At 34.1% G+C, this 25,000-nt stretch overlaps 1 protein-coding gene across 19 annotated transcripts in view; it reads right to left on the bottom strand.

Annotated features, from left to right (window-relative positions):
* Positions 1 to 25,000, bottom strand: part of LOC115209155 — a 1,103,332-nt gene that overhangs the window by 556,268 nt on the left and 522,064 nt on the right. For 18 of the 19 annotated variants that reach the window (XM_036501160.1, XM_036501159.1, XM_036501162.1 and 15 more), the window contains one exon: positions 10,892 to 10,957. The exons of the other annotated variant lie outside the window; for it this stretch is intronic. In XM_036501160.1, the coding sequence (XP_036357053.1) occupies positions 10,892 to 10,957 (66 nt within the window). The remainder of the gene's footprint in view (positions 1 to 10,891; positions 10,958 to 25,000) is intronic. 19 annotated transcript variants of the gene reach the window in all.

Below are 25,000 nucleotides of genomic sequence, written 5' to 3'. Positions count from 1 at the left end.
GTGGTTCATGTTAGGAAGGGCATCCAGCTGTAGAAACACTGCCAGATCAGACTGGAGCCTGGTGCAGCCTCCTGGCTTCCAAGACCCTGGTCGAACCGTCCAACCCATGCTAGCACGAAAACAGATGATGATGATACATACATAAATATATATATATATGTGGAGGCGCAATGGCCCACTGGTTAGGGCAGCGGACTCGTGATCATAGGATCGCGGTTTCGATTCCCAGACCGGGCGTTGTGAGTGTTTATTGAGCGAAAACACCTAAAGCTCCACGAGACTCCGGCAGGGGATGGTGGTGATCCCTGCTGTACTCTTTCACCACAACTTTCTTTCACTCTTACTTCCTGTTTCTGTTGTACCTGTATTTCAAAGGGCCGGCCTTGTCACTCTCTGTGTCACGCTGAATATCCCCGAGAACTACGTCAAGGGTACACGTGTCTGTGGAGTGCTCAGCCACTTACACGCTAATTTCACGAGCAGGCTGTTCCGTTGATTCGGATCAACCGGAACCCTCGTCGTCGTAACCGACGGAGTGCTTCCATTCCATATATATATATATATATATATAATATATATATATATATATATATATATGAGAAGCTAGGAGACAGGTTTATTTAGCCAGATGGGAATCAGAAAAGTAAAAATTTGCCAATGTTCTGCACCATGAGGACCAAAAACTTTCGTGTTGCAAGACAGAGTTTGAGAGAGAATCATGTTGTCATAAGAGAGAAATGTGTCTGCATGGATGATGGTTCATTTGCACTAAATGAGGATGCAAAGAGAGGGGTTTGGAGATGCCACTATGAAAGGTTGCTCAATAAAGAGAATGAATGGGATAAAGAGAGTCTGCCGAATGTTGACCCAACAGAGGGACCAGCTATCTGAATTGACAGTACCTTGGTAGATAAAGCAATAAAGAGTATGAAGACAGAGAAAGTCCCCGGCCCATCAGGAATCACTGCAGAGATGCTCAAAATGTCTGGCAGTGTTGGCTATAGCCTAGTCACTCATATAGTTAACCAAGTGATACACGAAGGAGTCATACCCAATGACTGGTGTAGCAGCACCATAGTCAACTGCTACAAAGGTAAAGATGACGCTTTAGATACAAATAATTACAGAGGTATTGAGTTGTTCGATCAGGTAATGAAGGTCATGGAGGGGGTCAGAGCCCAACTAATTAGGGAGAGAGTCAGTTTGGATAAGATGCAGTTAGGGTTCGTGCCGGGAAAAGCACCACTGATGCTATATTTCTGCTAAGACAGCTGCAGGAGAAATACCTAGCCAAAGATAAACCTCTGTACCTGGCTTTCGTTGACATGGAGAAAGCCTTTGACAGGGTGCCGCGATCTCTTATCTGATGGCCAATGAGGAAACTAGGGATAGATGAATGGTTAGTGAGAGCTGTGCAAGCCATGTACAGGGACGCTGTCAGTAAGGTGAGGGTTGGCAATGAGTACAGTGAAGAATTCCGGGTAGAGGCAGGGGTCGACCAAGGTTCAGTCCTCAGCCCCCTCCTATTTATCATAGTACTCCAGGCAATAACAAAGGAATTCAAGACGGATGCCCCTGGGAGCTCCTCTATGCTGATGACCTTGCTCTAACTGCTGAGTCACTATCAGGACTAGAGGAGAAGTTTCAGGCAGGGAAGCAAGGATTAGAATGGAAGGGCCTTAGAGTCAACCTAGCTAAAACCAAAGTCCTAATAAGTAGGAAGGCAGACAAACCACGAATCCCTTCAGACAGATGGCCCTGCTCAATCTGCAGAAAAGGTGTAGGTAGAAACTCTATAAGATGTATCCAGTGTAAGCTATGGACACATAAGAGTTGCAGCAATATCACAGAAAGGCTAACTGGGAAGATAGGTTTTGTATGTGGCAGATGCTCAGGAGCAATAAACACTGAAAATGGGCAGAGAACAACTTGTCACATTCCAGGGAGAAAAACTAGAAGTAGTTGATAGCTTCCATTACCTAGGTGACCAATTCAGTCGCTGGGATGGGTGCACTGAAAGTGTAGCAGCTAGAATAAGAATAGCTTGGGCAAAGTTCAGAGAGTTCTTACTTCTGCTGGTGACAAAGGGTCTCTCGCTCAGAATGAAAGGTAGACTGTATGACGCATGTGTATGAACAGCCATGCTACATGGCAGTGAAATATGCGCCGTGACTGCTAAAGACATGCATAAGCTTACAAGGAATGAAGCCCGTATGCTCTGTTGGATATGTAATGTCAGTGTGCATACTCGACAGAGTGTAAGTACCTTGAGACAAAAGTTGGACCTAAGAAGCATCAGATGTGGCGTGCAAGAGAGATGACTGCACTGGTATGGTCATGTGGTGAGAATGCATAAGGATAGTTGTGTGAAAATGTGCCACACCCTAGCAGTTGAGGGAACCTGTGGAAGTGGTAGACCCAGGAAAACCTGGGATGTGGTGGTGAAACATGACCTTCAAACATTAGGCCTCACCGAGGAAATGACAAGTGACCGAGACCTTTGGAAATATGCTGAGCTTGAGAAGACCCAGCAAGCCTAGTGAGACCATAACCTGTGGCCTATACAAGAGGTGTAACCAGCCCACTTATGCACTTCTTTCCTTCTTGGGACACTAAACTCTTCTTGCGAAGACCTGTTGAGGCAAATGAAATCGAAATCAAATTTGATGATTGGCATCTATGCTAGAGGAGCGCTAAGAGCACCATCCAAGAATGATCGTTGCTAGAGTAGCTGACTGGCTTCTGTGCCGGTGGCATGTAAAAAGCACCATTCGAACGTGATCGTTACTAGCGTCACCTTACAGGCACTTCTGCTGGTGGCATGTGAAAAAATATTCGAGTGAGGTCGTTGCCAGTGCTGCTTGACTGGCTCCTGTGCAGGTGGCACATAAAAAAGACCATTTGAATATGGCTGTTGCCAGTACCGCCTGACTGGCTCTCGTGCCGGTGGCACATAAAAGCATCTACTACACGCTTGGTGTAGTTGGCATTAGGAAGGGCATCCAGCTGTAGAAAGTTTGCCATATCAGATTGGAACCTGGTGCAGCCATCTGGTTCACCAGTCCTCAGTCAAATCTTCCAACCCATGCCAGCATGGAAAGCAGACGTTAAACGATGATAATGATATATATATATACACACACACACACACACCACACACACACACATGTGTATGTGTGTATGAAGTATTATTACCATTAAAAAACAGTAATAATGAGGTGGCTAGCAAGGTTTCTACCTCTACAGGTACAATATAAAATAATTGAAGAAAGAAGGGTAAAAATACCCCTTGCTAAAAATCAAAGCCACAGCTTCAGAAAACCACCATAAATTTTACAATAAATATACACACGAGCAATGCAATGAACATTTTTAAAAAATAGGCCTACCTCTCAATGGAATACGAAGATAAGTAATACATGTCCCAATAACAATTGATTTCATGCTCTGTATGACAAACATGCTTTGCAATTATCGGTTGGAAATAGCATTTGACATCTGTTTCTAAAATATTTATTACGTCAACTCGTATGCATTTCTAACTTTAAACATCCCACTCCATTTAAAAGTAACTACCGTAAACAATAAAAATTTAAATATGTGAAGTATCATTTCTTTTATCTAAGGGTGTGCTTCTCTTCAGGATTGATATATATATATATATATCATTAAATCAAAGGTAACTATCCTCCAAAAGGGATGTCAGCATCCAAGTTCCCTAGTTATATCCAGTGTATCAGTGAAAAATCAAAGATGCTAGCTTCGCTTTGATGGAAATGGTCATGCTATATTTTATGTATGAGGAAAAGAAAATCGAGAAATCGGCATATAGACATCAATTAATTAGAAAAGAATTACAATGCTGAACAATATGAAACTCAATTTCACCTACAATTGTTTCCATGCCCAATTACTTCAATTTAAGAAAATATGCCACTCAGCAAAGCTGGTTATAGCCAGAAGTTAAAGTATTATGCACAAAATGTCAACCATGGTGGCTGTAATAACATGGGAGTTACTCATGGTAGCTATATTTTTAAAGGGCCTAATAGAAATAAGGATAGAAAAATTATAAAAATAAACATCTTATAGATAACAATGATATGCAAAACATGAAAACCAATTTACTGCATCGTACATCGGATAATGCTCAGGATATTAGTAATAGAAATAATGGAATTAAAAGACACAACCCATATAAGTATAGTAAGATTAAATAATTTGAAAATCATAATTTACCTTCTGATAAGAATAATATTATTTGTCACATTCTATTCATTAACCAAATTAAGAACAATTTAGTTGGATCTTTATACAAACTATTTTCTAAACATTTTATCAAAGAAAATTGATATTATGATGTAATTAACTCTAGTTTTCTCCATATGACTTTTTCTGTTTTGAAGATTGTGATAAAGTTGTGATATGTCCCATATTATTTCTTCCCTTAAGGAGAGGAAACTATCAAATTTTTATAGCAATAATTAGCTGATAAAATGCAACAATAATATTCTAAGATACAATGTTAGTGAAAAATGTATAAGTTTTCTAACGTACAAGAGAAAACAACCCACTTTAAATTCCATCTTAATCCAAAGAATAGAAATAACGATGCAAATCATGATCATGCTCTATCTAATCATATAAATCATAATAGTATTATGAATAGAATTGAAAATGTATATTGTGATTGCAAAGATAGAAATAACTGTTGTAGTGTATGGATATAGAGTGAAATATGAAGGTAGGAATTTCTTTTACATCGGTACTATGCAAAACTATATCAAAAAGAGCATCGCTAATCACAATTACACAGTTAATAAGTCGTCTTATATCAGTCTTAGTAAATTTATTTGGAACTTAAAGGACAAGAATAAAATGTTTACTGTTGGATGGGAAATAATAAGCAGGGTCAGTGCTTATAAAATTGGCAATGCCTTTTGTTTTCTTTGCATAGAAGAATTATTATACCAAATCTTAAATTCCAAACGTAGACTCCTTAACACAAGGTAAAAAGGTGGGCTATCCAGTGTTCACACCTATAAATATGTTTTCAAAAACTACCATTAAATACAATGTAAAAGTTACCAGGACTATAAATTTAGGAGGTATCTCAGGATTGATATACTAACAATTATAACTATAAAGATGAGGTAATTCATAGTAGATATCATATTAATATTAAAATATATGGTAAATATGGACATAATATTTTATTTACAGGTTACTGTATTATATAAAGGTTAATAGGATTTTAATTTAAGTAGATATCTTAGGAATCTGAGATTAATATATTTCAAAAATAATTGGTAATCTTAAGTTAAAGACACTACATATTAATTCAAAAATGGTCTTAATTTTTATTAAATTCATTAATTTTGATTTGTTAACATAAGTGCTTCCCTCAATGAAGCTCGTATGTATCTGTTCACATTATCAAGTAAACTAATATATTGTGCACAAATATTGATGACATAATATTCAGCTATGGTAATTAGTAAGCATTTTTGATTTGTCATTGTCTCGTAGCTTTCAACACATTAACACAAGCATGCACAAATACATAATGAAAATATTACATATACGTAACTATCGTTTTTAAAATAAAAATATAATAATAATGATAATTTATTATTTAATTATAATTTCTAGATTGCGACTGGGTGACTTATAATAAATTTATTAAGTGATTAAATACTATAATGACATTTCGCTCTATCATAAGTAATAATGCAAGTTAGGAATAATGCCTTTTTAGTTTCTAGTTTAAAATAATCATATTCAAATATTAAGCTAATGGATATTTTGCTTTTGTTTTTGTGAACACATTATACACACATGCACACAAATGCATTAAACAAATTTGCATTTACTGGGATGAGGTGGTGAAGAACGACCTTCGAACTTTAGGTCTCACCAAGGAAATGACCAGAGACCGAGACCTTTGGAAGTATGCTGTGCGTGGGAAGACCCGGCAGGACAAGTGAGACCATAACCCGTGGTCTCTACCTGGGATGTAGCCAGCCCACTTATGCATACCGTTCCTTCTTGTGACACAAACCCTACTTGTGAAGACCTGTTGAGGCAAGTGAAAATTGAAATCGAAATCTTTCAACAGCAATGGAAATTGTAGCTGAGAGACCAGTGCCGGTGGCACGTAAGAGAACCGTCCGAACGTGGCCGTTGCCAGCGCCGCCCCGACTGGCCTCCGTGCCGGTGGCACGTAAAAAGCACCATCCGATTGTGGCTGTTGCCAGCCTCGTCTGGCACATAAAAAGCACCCACTACACTCTCGGAGTGGTTGGCATTGGGAAGGGCATCCAGCTGTAGAAACACTGCTAGATCAGACTGGGCCTGGCGCAGCCTCCTGGCTTCCCAGACACCAGTTGAACCGTCCAACCCATGCTAGCATGGAAAACGGACGTTAAATGATGATGATGATATACATAAGTAACAGTTTTTTAAACACTTTGGTTGATGAAACATATCTGAGTCTAGCAAGGCTCAAGCAACACATTGGAATGTAGCTCCTTTCTATCAAATTCACCCCCTGATGAAATACCCAATTAACAATATTCAATATGGAAATTTAATTTAATTTCTGAAATTGAAGCAAATGGGCATGAAAACAATTGTGGGTAAACAGAGTTTGATGTTGTTCAGAATTGTATTATCCTCTAGTAAATTGATGTCTATATATGTTAATTTCTCCATTTTCTGTTTCTTTTTCCCATACTTAAAATATATGCATGTATATATATATATCATAATGATTGTAAGCTTAAAGCTTATAAGCGATCACCGTGTATTGGCTAAAGAAAATAATCTAATATTGGGGTATATAAGATGCACAACATGAGTCTGATGTTATACCAAGCCTAATAGGTGACAGATTTCCTTGGTTATGCATTGTGAGAAGAAGCTGTTTTGGCCACTCTAGGAAGAGATATATATATATATATATAAAATATATACATTATGTGTGTGTGTGTGTGTGTGTGTGCACGTGCGTATGTGCATTTATGTATACACACACACACACAACATATAATCTTCATTATTTTAATGCCACTTTTCCATACTTGCGTGGATCAGATGGAGTTTATTGAAGCAGATCTTTCCAAGACAAGATGCCATTCTGGTCACCAAACCTCACCTGTGTCCAGCCAAGATATTTCCCATAGCCAGACATGTTCTTGCAGAATATTGGAAATGAATGACACTGCTTATATGACAGTGGTAGCCATTTGACAGCTACCATGTGAAGTTAAGACAAGAAGACACAAACATACACACACTCACAGATGCACACACACATATATAAGACAGGGTGTTTTTCTACCAATTTCTCTCATAAGGCTTTGGTCAACTTGGGGTTATAGTAGAAGGCACTAGTCTAAGGCTCCACACAGTGGGACTGAACCTAGAACTATGTGGTTGGGAAGCAAACTTGTTACAACACACCCACGTCCTTGTGTGACTGTCGTGTGTACATATATATATATATATATATATCATCATCATCATTGTTTAACATCCGTTTTCCATGCTGGCATGGGTAGGATGGTTTGACTGAGGTCTGGAGAGCCAGTGGCTGCACAAGTTTCCAACCTGATCTGGCAATGTTTCTACAGCTGGATGCCCTTCCTGACACCAAGCACTCCAAGAGTGTAGTTGGTGCTTTTTATGTGCCACCGGCATAGGAGCCAGTCAGGTGGGCCTGGCATCAATCATGTTCAGATAGTGCTTTTTACATGCCACTGGCATGAGAGTCAGTCAGGGAGTACTGGCATTGACCACGTCCAGATGGTGCTTTTTACATGCCACCGGCACAAGAGCCAGTCAGTGGGTACTGGCATTGGCTCACAGGAGGTAGTAAATAGTTTCTGTGACCTAGGTGACCTAATTATGAATAGTGGAAGATGCTCTTAAAGTATAGTTACTAGAATAAGAATATGATGGAAGAAGTTGAGAGAGCTGTTACCAAGAGGTTTCTTGCTGCAAGTGAAAGATTCTATGATGCCCGTATATGAACAACAAAGCTACATGGTAGTGAAATATGAGCAGTGAATGCTGAGGACATGTGACAACTAGGGAGGAATGGAGCTGAAGGTTCTCTAGATACTGAATCTCATAGAGGAGAAGAGAAAGGATTACTGTATTTGAGAAAGCTTGCCCACCACTGCAAAAATGATGTTTTAATAGTTTTCTGCTAATGTTGTAGCCCATTCTTTACATCTCATTAACCAAATACTCAGCTGTATATCACTTCTCTTTCTATGGCACTACTTAACAACTGTAATCACTTGAAGGCTGTATCAGCACATATTACTCCTTCCCCTTTCTTTGTACTAACTGTTATCCTCCACCACTACAAGAACTACTTCCATCCCTTGTCCTTACCATTTTCACCAATCACCTCCTTTTGTCCCTTCTGTTATCTCTCCTCAGCCATACTCCATTTTAACACCTAACATATTTACTATCTTTCTCAGCACCCACTCATATCTGCCATCACACCTGATTCACAATAGCTACCCTTATAAATACTCATCAGTCAACACCTTGCACTCTACCTTCTGATCTATCTTTCTTGAGCCACTCATGTCTATCACACATTACATCTCTCCATATGGATATTTCCCATCAAACATATCTCCAACCTCACTATATTTGCCTCTAACTTCATCTTTAACCATCTGCTACTCATTCACACACTCTTATGAATGTATCCACTCTTTCCTCTCTTCTCCTGATCATTGTCTGAGCTCACTTTCTTGTACTTTGAGCGTTTGCTTTGTCACTACACCACTACATTCTTTACCTCCTTCCCAACTATTCCCATCCACTTTATATAATGTGGGGTAGGCATATGTCGCTTCCATAGAAAGAGAGCTGTGCTTGTCCCTATATCATGCTTTAACCTTTCTGCACTTGTCATAAAGCCTCTCAAATCTTGCCCCCCCACTTACTCACAACAGCCGTTTTTATTTTTTGTCATGCAAGTTCCTTGGCAACCTCACTAGTGCTGGTGTCATGAAAAAGGCATTCAGTACACACTGCAATGTGATGAGTGTTAGAAAAGGCATCCAGTTGTAGAAACCATGGCAAGGCTCACTGGAGCTAGGTCCAGCCTTCAGGTTTGTTGGATCCTGTCAAACTGTCCAACTCATGGCAGCATGGGATACAGATGTTAAAAAGGATGATGATGAGGATGGGGATACATCTGTTACAGGATGTATATGGATGAGGACAGCTACATAAAAAAAGTGCCAGTTGTTCAAAGTGTATGGAACTTGTGAAGAGGGGAGGCTTGGGAAGACATAGGATAAAGTACTGAAGGTTCTCAAGATACCGAACCTCATGGAGGAGAAGACACACACACACACACACACACACACACACACACACACACACACACACCACACACACACACATATATATATATATATAGAAGCCCTAACCACTTATAATAAAAAGTACTGGTGGAATGTCCCAGTGAAAACCTCAATAGAATGTAAACACAATAGACTTGATATAATAATTTGGGACAGAGAAGAGAAAATGTACATTTGTGGAAGTCAGCTGCCCAGCTGATGTTAACATACAGCTGAAGATCAGTGAAAAAGGGAATACCTATGCTGAACTATTGAGAAATCTGAAGTTACTCTCTCTAGATTACAAGTTCAAGTTTATACCTGTGGGCACTGGGATATGTAACACACTGCCTAAATACCAATTGTGAGAAATTAGGCTTCTCAAAACCAGAAAAGAGAAAGCTGATTCGAAGTCTACAGATTCAAGCCATCACTGGAACTGTAAATATCTGTAAGACTAACCAGAAGTTTATCATTTAAGTATATATGAGCATGTCTACATATGCAAGCATATACATGAAAAGGCACACACAAAACAAAACATATAAATGCATGTATACATACATACATACATATAAGTTGAATGTTAAAGCAATGATGATGATGATGATATATTTACACACATCTATCTATCGATACACACACACAAACACAAGCAAGCCTACATATGTATGTAAAATTACTGTACAAGTTCTATAGTAGTTTGTTACTTCTATTCAATTTTGATTTGTAGTATTAATGTATAATCAATGAAATGCATGCAAATTTTCATCTGTACACATAAATGGATATATTTTAAGTACTGAACTGTAATTTGTAATCATCTCATGAACTCAGTGCATGATAATACAAATAAGAAGAATAGGCAATAAAATTTATCAATGAACCACAGAAGATCGACAAGAGAAAGAAAATATTGACTTTAGGCCCAGCAGAAATCAATACTTGGGACAACCATCAGCAAAAGGGGTTAATTCAATGAACATTCAAAATATAATAGCTAGCTGGTATAAAATGATATTCCTTAAAGTCAGAAATAAAATCTCCACAAAATCTTCTACATTGATTAACAATTTGGATTGGAAAAACACTTAAATCAAGAAAATGATTTATGACTTTTGTGTTTTGAGTATTAATATCTATTAATGCAAAAATATTTTTACTTTCTGAATTCTAGAGATATTCTAAATGAACAGTTTCATCAAAATCATGATCTTTTAGAGAGTAATAAAAACAAAAGACAGTTCTATGAAACCATACATGAGTGTTGGAGTATTTCTAAAATACTGGAATTTTGTTTTAATTACTTTCATATATTTGATTACAGATTGTTCTGCATTAATATTTATGCACAGGAGACAGTAATGATAATTTATTGAAGTTGGTTGGGATTATCAGAACTGTATGACAAAGAAGAATTAACTTGTATGAATGTATCCAGAACATTCAGACAAATATTACAAGAATAATGGTAGATATTTGTGTTATATGACTTGTTATGACCATGAGCTTACCTTAGGTGGACTCAGACGTAGAGAGTTGGCTGAGGAAGCCTTCCGTGCGAATCTCTGTGTGGGAAACTGTGAAGAAAGAGAGAGAGAGAGAGACAGAGATAGAGAAATGGGTGTATATTTTTGACAGCTTATTGAACCTTGTTAGTAAAGTAAAGCAATTGGTTTGTTGAGCAATAAGCGGAGATACAAATAACTTAATAGGGAGTATGTGTGATTGTTATTAGAATATAAGCAAAAAAAATCTAAAATCAATGTCAGCAAAGAAATGAAGCCCATTGAAATTAAAGAAAGCATTAATTTCTACTGAGAGCAAAATATTGTTAATTGACACAGATAATTCACAGCAAAATTGTTTATGAATTTAACGTCAACAAGAATCTTCAAAAGGAAAATTACTATGATGCCAACTAGAAATCATATCTAAGTATTATTAATGCTTAAAAACTGAACCACATAAAGCGAAACAAAAGAAGAGAGCAAAGTAAGCTTGTAAAAATAAAAATCCTTTAAAAATCAAATATAATCTATGTTAATTTTGGCAATTATTTTTCATATTATCATTAAAAAGAAACTTTTATAAAGATATGTTAAAATATACATTACTTCTATTCAAGTTGAACAATAAAACTATGGTAATATTTTTTTTATCAGTTTGAGAACATTTCTCATTGGTTCTGTTTGCATTGCTGTAAGATTTCTTTGAATTGTATAATTGCTGATTTTACATTAGTAGTTGTGGTTTAATCCCAGCTCAACTCTGCCAAAGTGCCTCTATGGTCAAAAGCATTCTAGTCATAATCATCCTGTGTTTTGTGGGGAAATCATGATTACATCCTCTAGTGTATCTTCTCCTTATCTAAGATAGTAGGGTGTGAATTAAGAAAGCTAATGCAGCAACCACAGAGATGAAATGGACTTTCACAAAATATTGTTAAGTTTATATAATATTTATAATTGAATTGGATTTTTAGTTCTTGCATATATATATATATATATATATATATATATATATTATATATATATATATATATATATATATATATATATACACATACATACACACACATGTATGCATGAGTGTAAGAAAGACTAGAATAATATTTATATAGGACAAATATAGAAGGATGTTATGTAGTCAATGTGAATTATTTATTCCTATCAATCAAAACAGAATAAAGGAACTGAAGAAATATGGTTATCATATGTTATTATCAACTTGACATATATCTACAAAACTGAATTCAGACACAAAAGTTATGGCAAAATTTGCTGCAGAGTAGCATGAAAATAAAATGAAGCAGTAAAATATTTATATAAAAGTTAATAATAAATAAAGCCTGTACTAACTACAAGAAGGAAACTAAAATATAACATCACACACAATTAGCAATTCATTACTAAAGAAAGACTAAAAAGTTAATGAAAAATCAGTCAGCACATGTATGTAAAAGAGTATCAAACATTAACAAAAGTACTAATTCTATGAAGCATAATATCTTTTAAACAAGAACAAATTGTAATTTTAAATAAGTGATTGACATCCCAATGATATATTTTGGAAATTTTAATTCCTTTCTGCTTAAAGAATTATGAAAATGATTTGAAAAATAATGAATAAGAAAACTCTTAAAGGAAAATTATTTGAACAATGAATTCCTAGAAATTTTAAGATCATATGTACACTTACATAGATTGACTTTATTACTATATAAGATTGAATCAGATTTTGGAACAGAAATTCTAAAGTAAAATGATTGCATATAATTTAATGTGAGTTTCAATAATAATAATTTATGTCATCTATGGTTATTGTATAATGTAAATTATAATCACAAACCAAGAAACATATGAGTGTATGCATGTATGTATGTCTGTGTTTACACACACACAGAGTGCCCCAGTATGACTACAACCTTAGGACTGAAACACATAAAGTAATAAAGAAAAAATATGTAAATCGTAATTTACTCAATCAAGGTTACTTGGTATTAACATTAATCATTCAATCTTACTCTTTATTCAACTTTTACTACATATCACCCACTCAGCTTCTAAACCACCCTCTCATTTCAACTGCTCTGTTTCTACTATCACACTTTTGCTTTTTTTTTCCACCTACCCTGGTTCATCTGCCACCCTTGTTCTCTTCAGTTACTCAGCTTTGTAGCTTTGAATTAATGAACACAGAGGTGAGGACCCCCTAATCTTATGGAGTAAAACTCCTTCACTAATGCTTGTACCACAATAGTATGGAAAGCCCGCAAAAAATAATGATAATGATGATGATTTTATACAGAGTATCCCAGAATTAACTACCTATTTCAGTGAAATCTGGCAATTTTTTTAAAAAGTGAGACTTTATTTGTTTATCATGTTTAATATGTGTTAAAAGTGTATAATGTTTCAATTTTATAATTTTTATATATATTTTTTTATTTTCATTCCTGTTGGATCCCACTTATCTGTCTATGACAGCTTTTTTTCAATTTGGCTGTGATCATTTTCTTTACCTCCATCCTCAGGATGGAGCAATAGTTTAGCTAAACTTAAATTTGGGAGAGAGAAGACAATTCTTGCACAGGTATATGATGTTTATGGAAGATGTTAATTGCATAATGAAGAGTTGCATACATAAAAACCATAGAAGATATGAAATGAAGATCTGAAACTCATGAAGGAAATGACAAAGGACTGTGATATGGTATCAAATACTATGCTGGAAAAACTTGTCCCACCCACGAAAGCTTGGAGAAACAAACTTAAAATTCTATGATTGCTGAGATAATGGAAATTACAATGTATACTATCTACATTTAGATCTTTCTCACATTTATATTTATATTAATCTACCATTTGTCATTCTTTCCTTCATCTTGTTACTTTCTCATTAAACAGTTGTTTCCTCTCCAACCATTGTACCATTCTACTATCATTCTCTTTATCGCTCATCCTACTGCTTGTGTACCAAAGGATGATAAGCACCAGTAAGCTCACTGATTAAAATATAAAGCCTCGAGTATTAACTTTTTTAACTAAGATTTACAGTTGGTTGAATTGACCCTTGTAGGTTATATACATTTAGTATTAGTAGTAAACAATTCTACAAGCACATCACTGTGCAAGATCCAAGAATATGTAAACTTATTAAAACAATATTAAGATGTAGAACACAAAATACTGCATGTATGTTTAAAGTATTACATCATAAAACTTCCTACTGAACAATTTACATCAGCCTTTGGTTAAAAAAATACAATTAGTTTAGATTTAATTTTTCTTTTCATTATACATTAATGTGTGATTTTCTTAATCACAGGAAAGTTGCCATAACAATTAATTTCTAATTAGTTGTATTGTTTGAATAGAAAATAACTGTTTTTGCAACAGTTTTGTTTCAATGTGAAAAAATATTTTGACTATCTAAAAATGTTTTATTTGTGTGATAATCTCATACGATTAGAATTCCATGACTAAAGGCTGTTTAGTTTGGCTTTAGTCATTTATCAAATAATTATAAAATTTAATTATGTATTATTTCAGTTCACTTTGTTTAAATTCACTACATTATTTGTTTTGATATTTATTTCCTGTTTCATAAAAGTGTTTACATTGTATATTGATATAATTACAATGTATGTGAGAAGGTAAATAAGTGAAAGTGTGAATGTGTTGTGCACATGTGTTGTGTTTCAGTTTGATTAATAATTGATGAACAGAACTTCACACACAAATGTGATGTTAACCAAGTAACCTTTTTTATGTTGTCTTAGAAGTCAAAATGTGATTGGTTATTAAGGCTCTCCAGTATATAAAAGCTGCTTTTAAGCAATGCATATAATACAGCTATTCTCATTAAAATTCGTGTAAAAAAAAATCTACTCATAACAGACCATATTATTTGAGAAAAAAATCACTACACCAAATGGGAACAAAATATTTAACTATGCAGTAATCAAAATCAGAATTGTCATTTGTGCCCATGACCTTACTTTCATCAACTGGAACAAAATCTACAATAAATAAATCTCTACTCCCCTCTGCTTGTTTCCCCATCTTCATGCCTAATTCAAACATGAATCAAACAACAGACTTGCAGTGTCTTATCTCGTTTAGAATACTAGATATCTCCATATACACACACCTTCCAAAAGTCTTCTTAAGCACTTTTCAAAACACTTGATTTTGACTCCTGATGGAATATTCAACAGAGCAACCAGTATTTTTGGGTTGAATTAAATCATTATGAGATCCAGGTGTGTGAGCATGTGGTGTGTGTGTGTGTGTGTGTGTGTGTGTGTGTGTGTGTGTGCGCGCGCACGTATGGTGTGTATGTCTTTTCACTTTTATTTATTTATTAGTATTCATCTTAGAGGGAGGGAGCAGGTTTCTAATGCAGAAATTAAAGCTCTACCAATTTTGGATGATAATAATATCAAATTTGGTTAAATAACAACAATAATTGTAACATACTAAACTTTAGCAAAGTCTTGCATATTTTTACTATTCAACTTACAAGCTGTACCCATAACATGCAGCTGCTCTTTGTCTATGTTCAAAAAGCCAATATTTTCTAACATGTCCTTTAGGCATTTACTAACACACCCAAGTGCACCACTGCTTATTAGTATACATGTGAATTTATAACCAGGGTAGAGAAACAGCTTATTTTCCTTCTCATAGAGTTTTGGGAGAGATATTTACATCAACAGGACATCCAATGTCTATGTCAAAACATTTTTCTTCCTGTCCCAAATAACTATATCAGGCCTGTTACATTTGCACTTGGTACAAGTTTTTATGAGAATGTTCTGCCAGCATTCCATGTGTCGATAAGTATGTAAGTATTTAATAAGACAGTACTTTTCTGTGGATAGTATAGTATATTCTTTTTAGCAAAAGCATTATGTCACAGTCAAAAATCATGATTTTTGGGCAGCTGCTCTAATTTTCCACTAGATATTTTCCAGCAATCTCCTACTCTTAGATAGTCTTTGATATGTGAGATGAAGTAATGTTCATAAGTCCATGAGAGGCTATGTATGTATGTATGCATGCATGCATGCATGTATATATGCAAGTATGTGTGAGGTGTATGTATGAATGTATGTGTGTATGCATGTGTGTGTGTGGAGAGAGAGAGAAAGCGAGAGAATGAGTTGTTTGTATATGAATTAACAGCATACAAATACCTGACACATTTTCTTCACACCAATTTGAAATTACAGAAGTAGAAGTACTAAACTTTTAGAAAGGCAAACATTTGAATTTTTCTCATAAACCAGTTTCATGCCAACATTAAAATAATTATTTACAAGTATAAAATTACATTTAAAGTAATCTAGTAGCAACAATGTAATTTAATGATGCACATTAAACTTGAAATTTAAACATTTTAAAATTGTTACAGTTTTCATCAATACCCTGTATTTTTATATGCTATGATTATAATTTAAATATAAGTATTGTCTGTCATTTGTCATAAAAAAGATTTACTGAAATATTAGAATCATTTGAACAACATATTTTAGAACAAGCAGTGAAAATCGAATAACTCTTTTACTTCATCCATAGTAAAATGTGAAACCCTAATATCTATTTTTTTTTTTTTTTTTTGAAAATATGGTCTTTGACAGAAACAATTGTTTTACCCAATTGTATTTCTCTACATTTTAAGCTCAAATTCCACTGGTATTGCTTTTGTTTATTATTCAGCCAGGGTCAATAAAATAAGTACTTGTAAAGTACTGACTGATCTAATCAACCATAGCTCTCCTCTACAAATTTCTGTGAGTGTTGCAGTTAGAAATCAATATTTGATTTCAATATTTTGCAGCAAAGGATTATCTACTGAAGACTCATGTTGTTAGAATATCTGAGGTAATCTAGATCAAATTGTTAAATCAATGACAGATGCTGGTGAAGATCAAATTTAAAACAGTTTTGTTATTCATCTCTACATATGAAAGTTAAAATTCAATTTTCTTAGTCAAATATCTTAAATGTTATGACCTCCCAAGTACTCACCAACTATGGTTTCCTTTCAGCTAACAATAGAAAAATATAAGTGAATATTATGAAGAGTTTTCATAGAAATGATTTTGACAGATTTTAGCATAAAAACCTTTCAAGTGAATGCTTTCAATGTGAAGTTAATATATTTGACCAGAATTCTACTCACAGTCATACAGTTTGGGTTGTACTTAAAGTTTTCTTTCTGAATTCCACTTCATCAATGTTGACATTCTTATTTGAGCTCCAACATTTATTTCACTTATCTAAATTACCTTCATTCTTGCATCTTTAATCCTATGTACCCGTTCAAAAGGAATATTACTAGTTATTCTTCTTAAACACATTCCTTTAATGTCAGTCAACTACATTCTGTCTATCAATGAACGACATACACTGCGAAGAAAAATATTTTCCACTCTTTTTAGTGAAGATTGAAAATCAGGTGAAATTTAATAACTCTTTTTAACATTTTTCATTACTGTATTGCTGTTGAAAAACTCTTTTTTCTTTCAATAGATTTCAAATATAATGACCAATATAGTAAAATAGCTTTGTCATTATTAAGCTTAGGTTGGAACATAAACTAACATGAAATTTTAATGGAAAGTTTTAATTTAGGTCACTTTAATACAGGAAATATGTTCCCAAGAACCAATGAAAGTCTCAGGCAAGTTGATAAGAAGGAAATTATCTATATTCTTAAACATATTCTTAAACTATATTCATAAACAAATCTTTCCTAAAGATCATGTTTAAAGTTACTGATAGTTTATTATTGATAAAATGAGTAATAGATTAGCTTTATTTTCATAACTGAGTCCAGCACCAAAAATTAGCAGTCAAACAACAGCATCAAGCACTTTACTTCATTTCAACCTAAATACACCAGCCTTCATAGAACAGAATAAGGTGAAACAAATAGTTTTGATGTTATTGTAGATATGAGCTTTACCAGAGGGATTAAAAGGGATATATGCTTAAAGATATATGATTATATGCTAATGGAGCAAATAAAATGAGTATCAACTATTTGACTGAGCAGATTATTTGGTTTGAGTAATAGGGGAAAAAAAGTAGCAGCTTCTGTTTGAGTTGTGCCTATGGCAATTAAATTACTTTATATCAGTTCACTAAACTAACATCAATTAACTAGTCTTAATTTGTGGTTATGTAAATGATATTAGGAAAAGTACATCTACACATCCATTATACTAGATTAAAATAAGTACATGAAAAGATTTAAAATCTAAACGTAAAATTTTCAGAAAATTAGTTTCACATAATCTAGAAGCAGATATCAAAATATATTTTATGTTGCAAACATGGAAACATTTCAATATACATAATTTATCAGTTGAAATATTTCTCAGAATTATAATTATTAAACATTTGAACTTGTTCCCAAAATATTTCTTCTCAACTAGTACATCAATTTCTGTTTTTGCAACAGAATATCTCCCTAAGGCTTCTCTTTAGCACCTCCAACAATGAGTTTATCTTCCTCAAACATGAAATCATGCCAAAATTTGACATTACACAAGCCAAAAAGTCATTCAACCACAAAACATCAGACAATTTTCTCTCCTTAAATGAAACTGAGCCTTTTGGTTATTTGCCACAAATATATCAACCAACTTTTCAATTTTTCTCTTTCTGCCCATCATTATCACTAACAGAAAACAATAATTTGCTATTTGCCAAGTTTTACACCTTTACAAAATTACTATCACCCTTACTAGAATTTTGTCTGTAGTAAACATATTTTGTGAACTTCTAACAGGAGTCACTTTGACACCACCACATTTTAGATTATATGCTTACATAGTAAATATGTTTAACAAACTCTTTTGAAGTGTGTGAAAAGATTTTAATAACATGACTTTTACGGTCTTAAATTATTTCATCAATGCATACATATGTATGTATGTATGTATGCATGCATGCATGTATGCATATATGCATGCATGCATGTATGTATGTATGAATGTTTGTGTGTATGCATGCATAAATGTATACACACACACACTACATATAAATATAGAATGATAGTTGTGGAAAATATTATCTAAGAACTGAATCTCAGGATTTTCTTGAAAAAATTCGTATTGGGGCAGTTTTTAAAAACAATTTACAGGTGATAAATCTACAAATCATTCTTGATGTTTAAATTTTCTTAATGCAAGTGCTATATGAAGGTCTTCCTTATACTAATACTAGTGATACAACATTTCTTTTTTGATGAAAGACATTTTTATGAGTACTAGTCTTAATATACAACATTTTGATACCCACTATGAATGATCCTGAGCTCACTTGCTTCCTTATTTTTCATGTTAAATGTTTGAGAAATGAGCAGAGAATAAAAAAAATCCGACATCTTTATGATCTGAAAATGAAGGCTCAAGTCCATGGAATGATGTCACATCAGCTTCTCCAAGGCTGAAGAAATTTAAGAATCAGTGATCAAAGCAGTAAATCATAGGGAATATTTTTGTGGATAGCAAGAGGGTTATTTTCCTTCATTTTCTAGAATGTGGCTATACTGTGAACAGCAAGTGGTACATTGAGACACACCAAAAGCTTAAAGAAGCCATTAGGAAGAAATCCTAAAATAAGAATATGAAAAATCCTATAATGTGAAGCTTCAAGTATTTTTAACAACAAATTAGTCCATAAGCAAATTGGGATGATGTAGTTCTCCCTCTTCTACCATACAGCCTAGATCTGATATTCTCCAATTTCCACCACTGAAAGAAAAGCCAATGACAAACATTAATCAGGGACTATGATTTGATGAAACATATGAGATGAAAGTGGTTGTGAAAAAGAGAGTAAAAGAGGGCACACCTGAATTATTCTAAGAGAATTTGTGAGTTGGGATCAACAAAAGCCCAAACGTATCACTTGTGATGGAGACTATATTGAGTAGTATAGCAGAAAAATTACTTTATCATTTGTAATTTGAAAGACCTATGTCAGTTAAGATAAATTTTATGCAAACCTTTCTATTGCCTTTGGTACAAGGCATGTATACATATATATTGCATTTTGATCAAATCTCCAATGAGTTTACTCAAGATCTCCCAACGACGATGTAAACTTAATATAATCAAAGTATACTTAGCCTGAAGAGCAACTTATGGTCTACCCCTCATTTGTATAATTTACTACTTCCAAGGTTTCACAAGCTATTGAACATATGTAACCTGGATTTTATCTAATCCATTCCAACATTTTGGATATATATATATATATATATTATATATATATATATATATATATATATATACACACACACACACACACACACACACACAGGGCATTTGGGTTAAATTTGACAATATTTTATCTCTCCTCTCATCAAAAACAGGTTGGAGCATTGGTAAATAATTAAAGGCATTGAAGATCATAAAGATTAAAGTAGCAGTTGAGAGAACGTTAGCTGACATGGAAGACTAGAAGCCATCAGATTATTGGAAAAGAGTTATCTGTGCCATGATGATTCGCACTGCGTATCAAAATGCCAACATCATAACTGCAGCTCAATGCTTTGTGAACACTGTAAACTTTAAGACATGACATAGGCAGCTGTAAGGGAGACTATGATTTTGTGATGGGCAAGAAAGGACACAGAAGGTGTTCTAACTGCAGCCATACACTGGAATTCATCCCCACGTCTTTGAACAGGGCCTTAGGCTCAATCCCTGGCTAGAGAGGGTTACTGCTGAGACGCTATATGTATGGTAGGAGAACCTGGCTCCTTGCTATACCTCTAAAAAGTCAGAAGAGGTTGTTAGAGAATATCTGAGACTTCACTAGCTCCAATTTCTACACATTTATGTGTATGCATGCATGCATACACACATACATACATTATAGATTTATACATGTGTGTGTGTGTGTGTGTGTGTGTTTGTATATATATATATATATATATACACACATATTATGGACTCTTGGATCATTAGAACTACAGTTGGGAATTCTGAAATGTCTTGCCAAAAAAATAACACACAAGATTTGTTTATAGTGATCAAATGTTTGCATTGCACATAAGCTCCCTACCTATATCAAATTGACACTGAATATTGAGCTACACACGTCTGTAAGGCCAGATATTGAAATGATCACAGAGAAATCATATTTTACTTATTCCAGTCACTGGACTGCATGCTGAGCACTGACTGAAGAGTTTTGTCAAACAAATCAACCTTAGTACTTTTTTTTTTTTTAACCTGATACTTATTTTATTGATTTGTTTTGCTGAAATGCCAAGTTATACAGATGTAAACAGGCCAACACCAGTTCTCAAGTGGTAATGGTGGACAAACATGACACAAACACAAACACAGACATACACTCCCAAAGATATATACATCTGTATATACACAGGTGCTGGCGTGGCTGATATAAGTGCGAGGATGGGTGGTATAGGTGTAGCTGTGTGGTAAGATGATTCTGGGTTCTGTCTCATTGTGTGGCACCTTGGTTGAGTGTCTTCTACTATAGCTTCAGGCTGACCAAAGCTTTGTGAGTGGATTTGGTAGATGAAAACTGAAAGAACCCCTTATATATATATATCATTGTCATCATCATTTCATATCTGTTTTTGATGCTGACATGCGTTAGATGACTTAATGGGAACTGGTAAGCCAGAGATCAGTACAAGGCTCTAGTCTGATTTTGGCTTGGTTTCTATAGCTGAATGCCTTTCCTTATGCCAAACATTCCAAGAGTGTAGTGGGTGCCTTTTACATGTCACACACACATATATACATATATACCTATATATATGCACATGCATATATTCATATTTGTGTATATATACAGACACACACCCACACATATAGTATATACATATATAAATGTTTGAAAGATGAGCAGAAGATAAAAATGTATATATATATATATATATATATATATATTTAGATGGCAAATATACTTCACATTGTCGTGCGGTTACTGTTTATACCTCGTTCAGAGTCATTATAAGGATATAAAACCCTCTTATCGGGATGGTTCCATCTAAGTTACGCTGGTTTAATATATTATATTATTAAGAGATATCTCTTCAATAAATATATTATAAATATCAAATATCATCACTAAATAAGAAAATGTAGGGGTTTAATGGATATAAATTAATTTATTAATTAATTAATATTGCCTACAATTGTTTCAATTTACACTTACTACAAATTACAAAATATATATAGTAAACTAAGTTTGTATTTTGAAGATTTTAAGTAAAATATCAGCAGGACAAAAGAACATTAAGGCAGTTACATGTTGATCAGTTGAGATACTCCAACATACTCAGTTTGTTGGAGTATCTCAAAATCTTCAAAATGCAAACTGATATATGTTTTGTAACTTGTAATGAGTGTAAATTGAAACAATTGTAGGCAATGTTAATTAATTAATAAATTAATCTATATTCATTAAATCTCTCCATTTTCTTACTTAATAATAATATTTTATACATATATATATATATATATACACACACACACACACACATATATAATCATGTTTGTGTTTGTCCATATGTATAATATATATATGTATTCATTGGTTAAAAAGAAGCTACATAAACATTATCTTGAATATATCTAGCAATCAAGTGTATCAGATTGTTAATTTTTGTTAAATTCTTTGCAATAGTAGCTCCATGTACATGTTCTGAGATGGAGTAGACATTTAAATATTGCCGGTCTATAGTGGTCAGAGTCTATTAATAATGGTCATGAAGAATGGTGCTCAAAATATCCAAATGCCGAGAAAACACTGATGTAAGTGTATAATAGATGAAAAGTCCACATACTAATCTGCTGTTCATCTATCCAAGCAGATAACTCAACCTGAAATAAAGGAGGAGCCATCATGTTTCTCAAGGATTTCCTTCCCATAGATCCAAAGGATATATTTTCCAATGGTTACTGTGAATCTGTGTCTATATAAAGTTAATAACTTAACAATAAGTAGTCCTGTGTAGGTCTCCTCAAGGATCCTCAAGTGTTTTTGAGAGTGTCTCAATCAAGTTATATCCTTTATTCAAAAGCACAAATCTGGAAGTATATTAGTGATGGGTGACTCCCATCTTCTCTATGTGTACTAATCTACAAATACATTGAAGCCAGAAAATAGTATCTTAGCACTAAGAAAAGCAGCAGTAGAATTATCAAAAGTTATCATAAATATATTTGGCAATCAAGTGTATCAGATTGTTATTTTTTGTTAATTTCTTTGCAATAGTAACTCCATGTACATGTCCTTAGATGGAATAGGCATTTATTTGAAGGAGATGTGTAAACATTGGCAATCTACAGTGGTCAGTGTCTATTAATAATGTTCATGAAGAATGGTGCTTGAAATATCTGGTGACCAAGAAGACATTTACATAAGCTTATAATAGATGAACAGCCCAAGTACTAATCTGCTCTTCAATGTTATGGATACTTTTTTCTTCCCAATTCATGTTTGAGGCAATGAGACACAAAAACATATCTGGGAACTAGTTCAAACAAGACATTCTAGCACCATCCAAAACATCTCCCTGAATATGATGTGGTACTCTACAATCTTAATTTTCAAAACCAAAATCAAATAACTAAACTCACTCCAGCACATCCGTTTGACAACAGGAATCTGTATAAACAAGATTGGGAAGAAATTAGGCATGATCTATAACTTATTGACTTATCCTTGCTCTTCTTTTGATAATGAAATAGTTTGGTAAAAATTTATCTATATAGTCAGTAATATATGTTCAAAGCTACCCAACAGAACTCATTTGTAAAAATAGATGTTTCCAAGAGAGATAAAACTCTCATCAGAAAAATCAGAAGATAAAAAAGAACTATTGAAATATATAGTACCCACAATTGACAGTAACTAGAACACTTGAGATGCAAAAAAATTATCTGAAAACTTACATCAACAAAGGTCTGCAGAAGAAGACTGGTCATTAATAAAATTAAATACAACCAAAATGCATTGCATTCATTTTGCTGACTAGCATAGGAATGCTGTTTCACTTATAAGTGCCCAGATAAATGATAACAGAAACCTCACCATTATACTAAAGAAATAAGAGAGATTATACAGAAACAATAATGCTCTGCCTTCAGTAATCCAAGGGTTGACTTAGTATCAGTGAAACAGACAACAACATGCCATCATTCAACACTCAAGAAACCAATGCAGTAATAAATGAAATTAAGCATTACTCTACAGTAGGCCCTGACAGATATCCTACTAGGGTCCTGAAGGAATGCCAACACCAAATGACATGTTCTGTTGCTAAGCTCTGGAGAAAATTGCTTGACACAGATTATATATCAAAGCACTTCCTATCGCAATATGTCACCCTAGTCTTCAAAGATGAAAACAGATCATTTGTAAACTACCACCAAATCTCATTTGGTACTCATGTCATTAAAGTTTTTCAAAGAATGATGTGATCAAACTAAATTCCTGTAGAGCTAGTATCTCCAGGAGTCAAAAGACTTTCTTTGTTGCAGAACTGCATAAAACAGCTGTTGTATTACTTTGATAGTTTGCTAAAAGTTTTAGAAGGCTCAAACACAAACATTTTATATCTTGACGAATTGTGAATCATGTGTGCAGAAGTACTCTGCCAAGGCCCCATTCTCAGTCCCCTTCAATTCATCATAGTCCTCTAAGCCATAACACAAGAGTTTCAGACTAGATACATGTAGGAACTTATGGATGCTGATGACCTTGTTCATATAATAGAATTAAAAACAAAATTACAGGGGTGATAAAAAAACCTTGAAGCTCGCTTAATAAAGACCAGACCTTTAGTAAGCAGGAAAACATAGCCTTGCTCAATATACAGAAAAGGAATAAGAAGAAATTCCATTTGTCTACCCAATGCAAACTATAGACTCACAAGAAGTGCAGTGGTATCAAAGGCAAGTTAATAGGGAAAGTAGACTTTGTATGTGACATACGCATAGGAGTAATAAACACTAACAGCACATGGGAAATAGATTTCTTCAAATGCCTAGGAAGATCTTGAGTGATAGTTGAAAGCTTCTGTTATCTAGATGACCTAATTAGCAGTGGAAGAGG

The sequence above is a fragment of the Octopus sinensis genome, linkage group LG3 (genome assembly GCF_006345805.1).
Source record: "Octopus sinensis linkage group LG3, ASM634580v1, whole genome shotgun sequence".
Taxonomy (NCBI): Eukaryota; Metazoa; Mollusca; class Cephalopoda; order Octopoda; family Octopodidae; genus Octopus; species Octopus sinensis.
The sequence above is the reverse complement of the archived record's forward strand: the minus strand, read 5'-3'. Positions and strand labels throughout refer to the sequence as shown.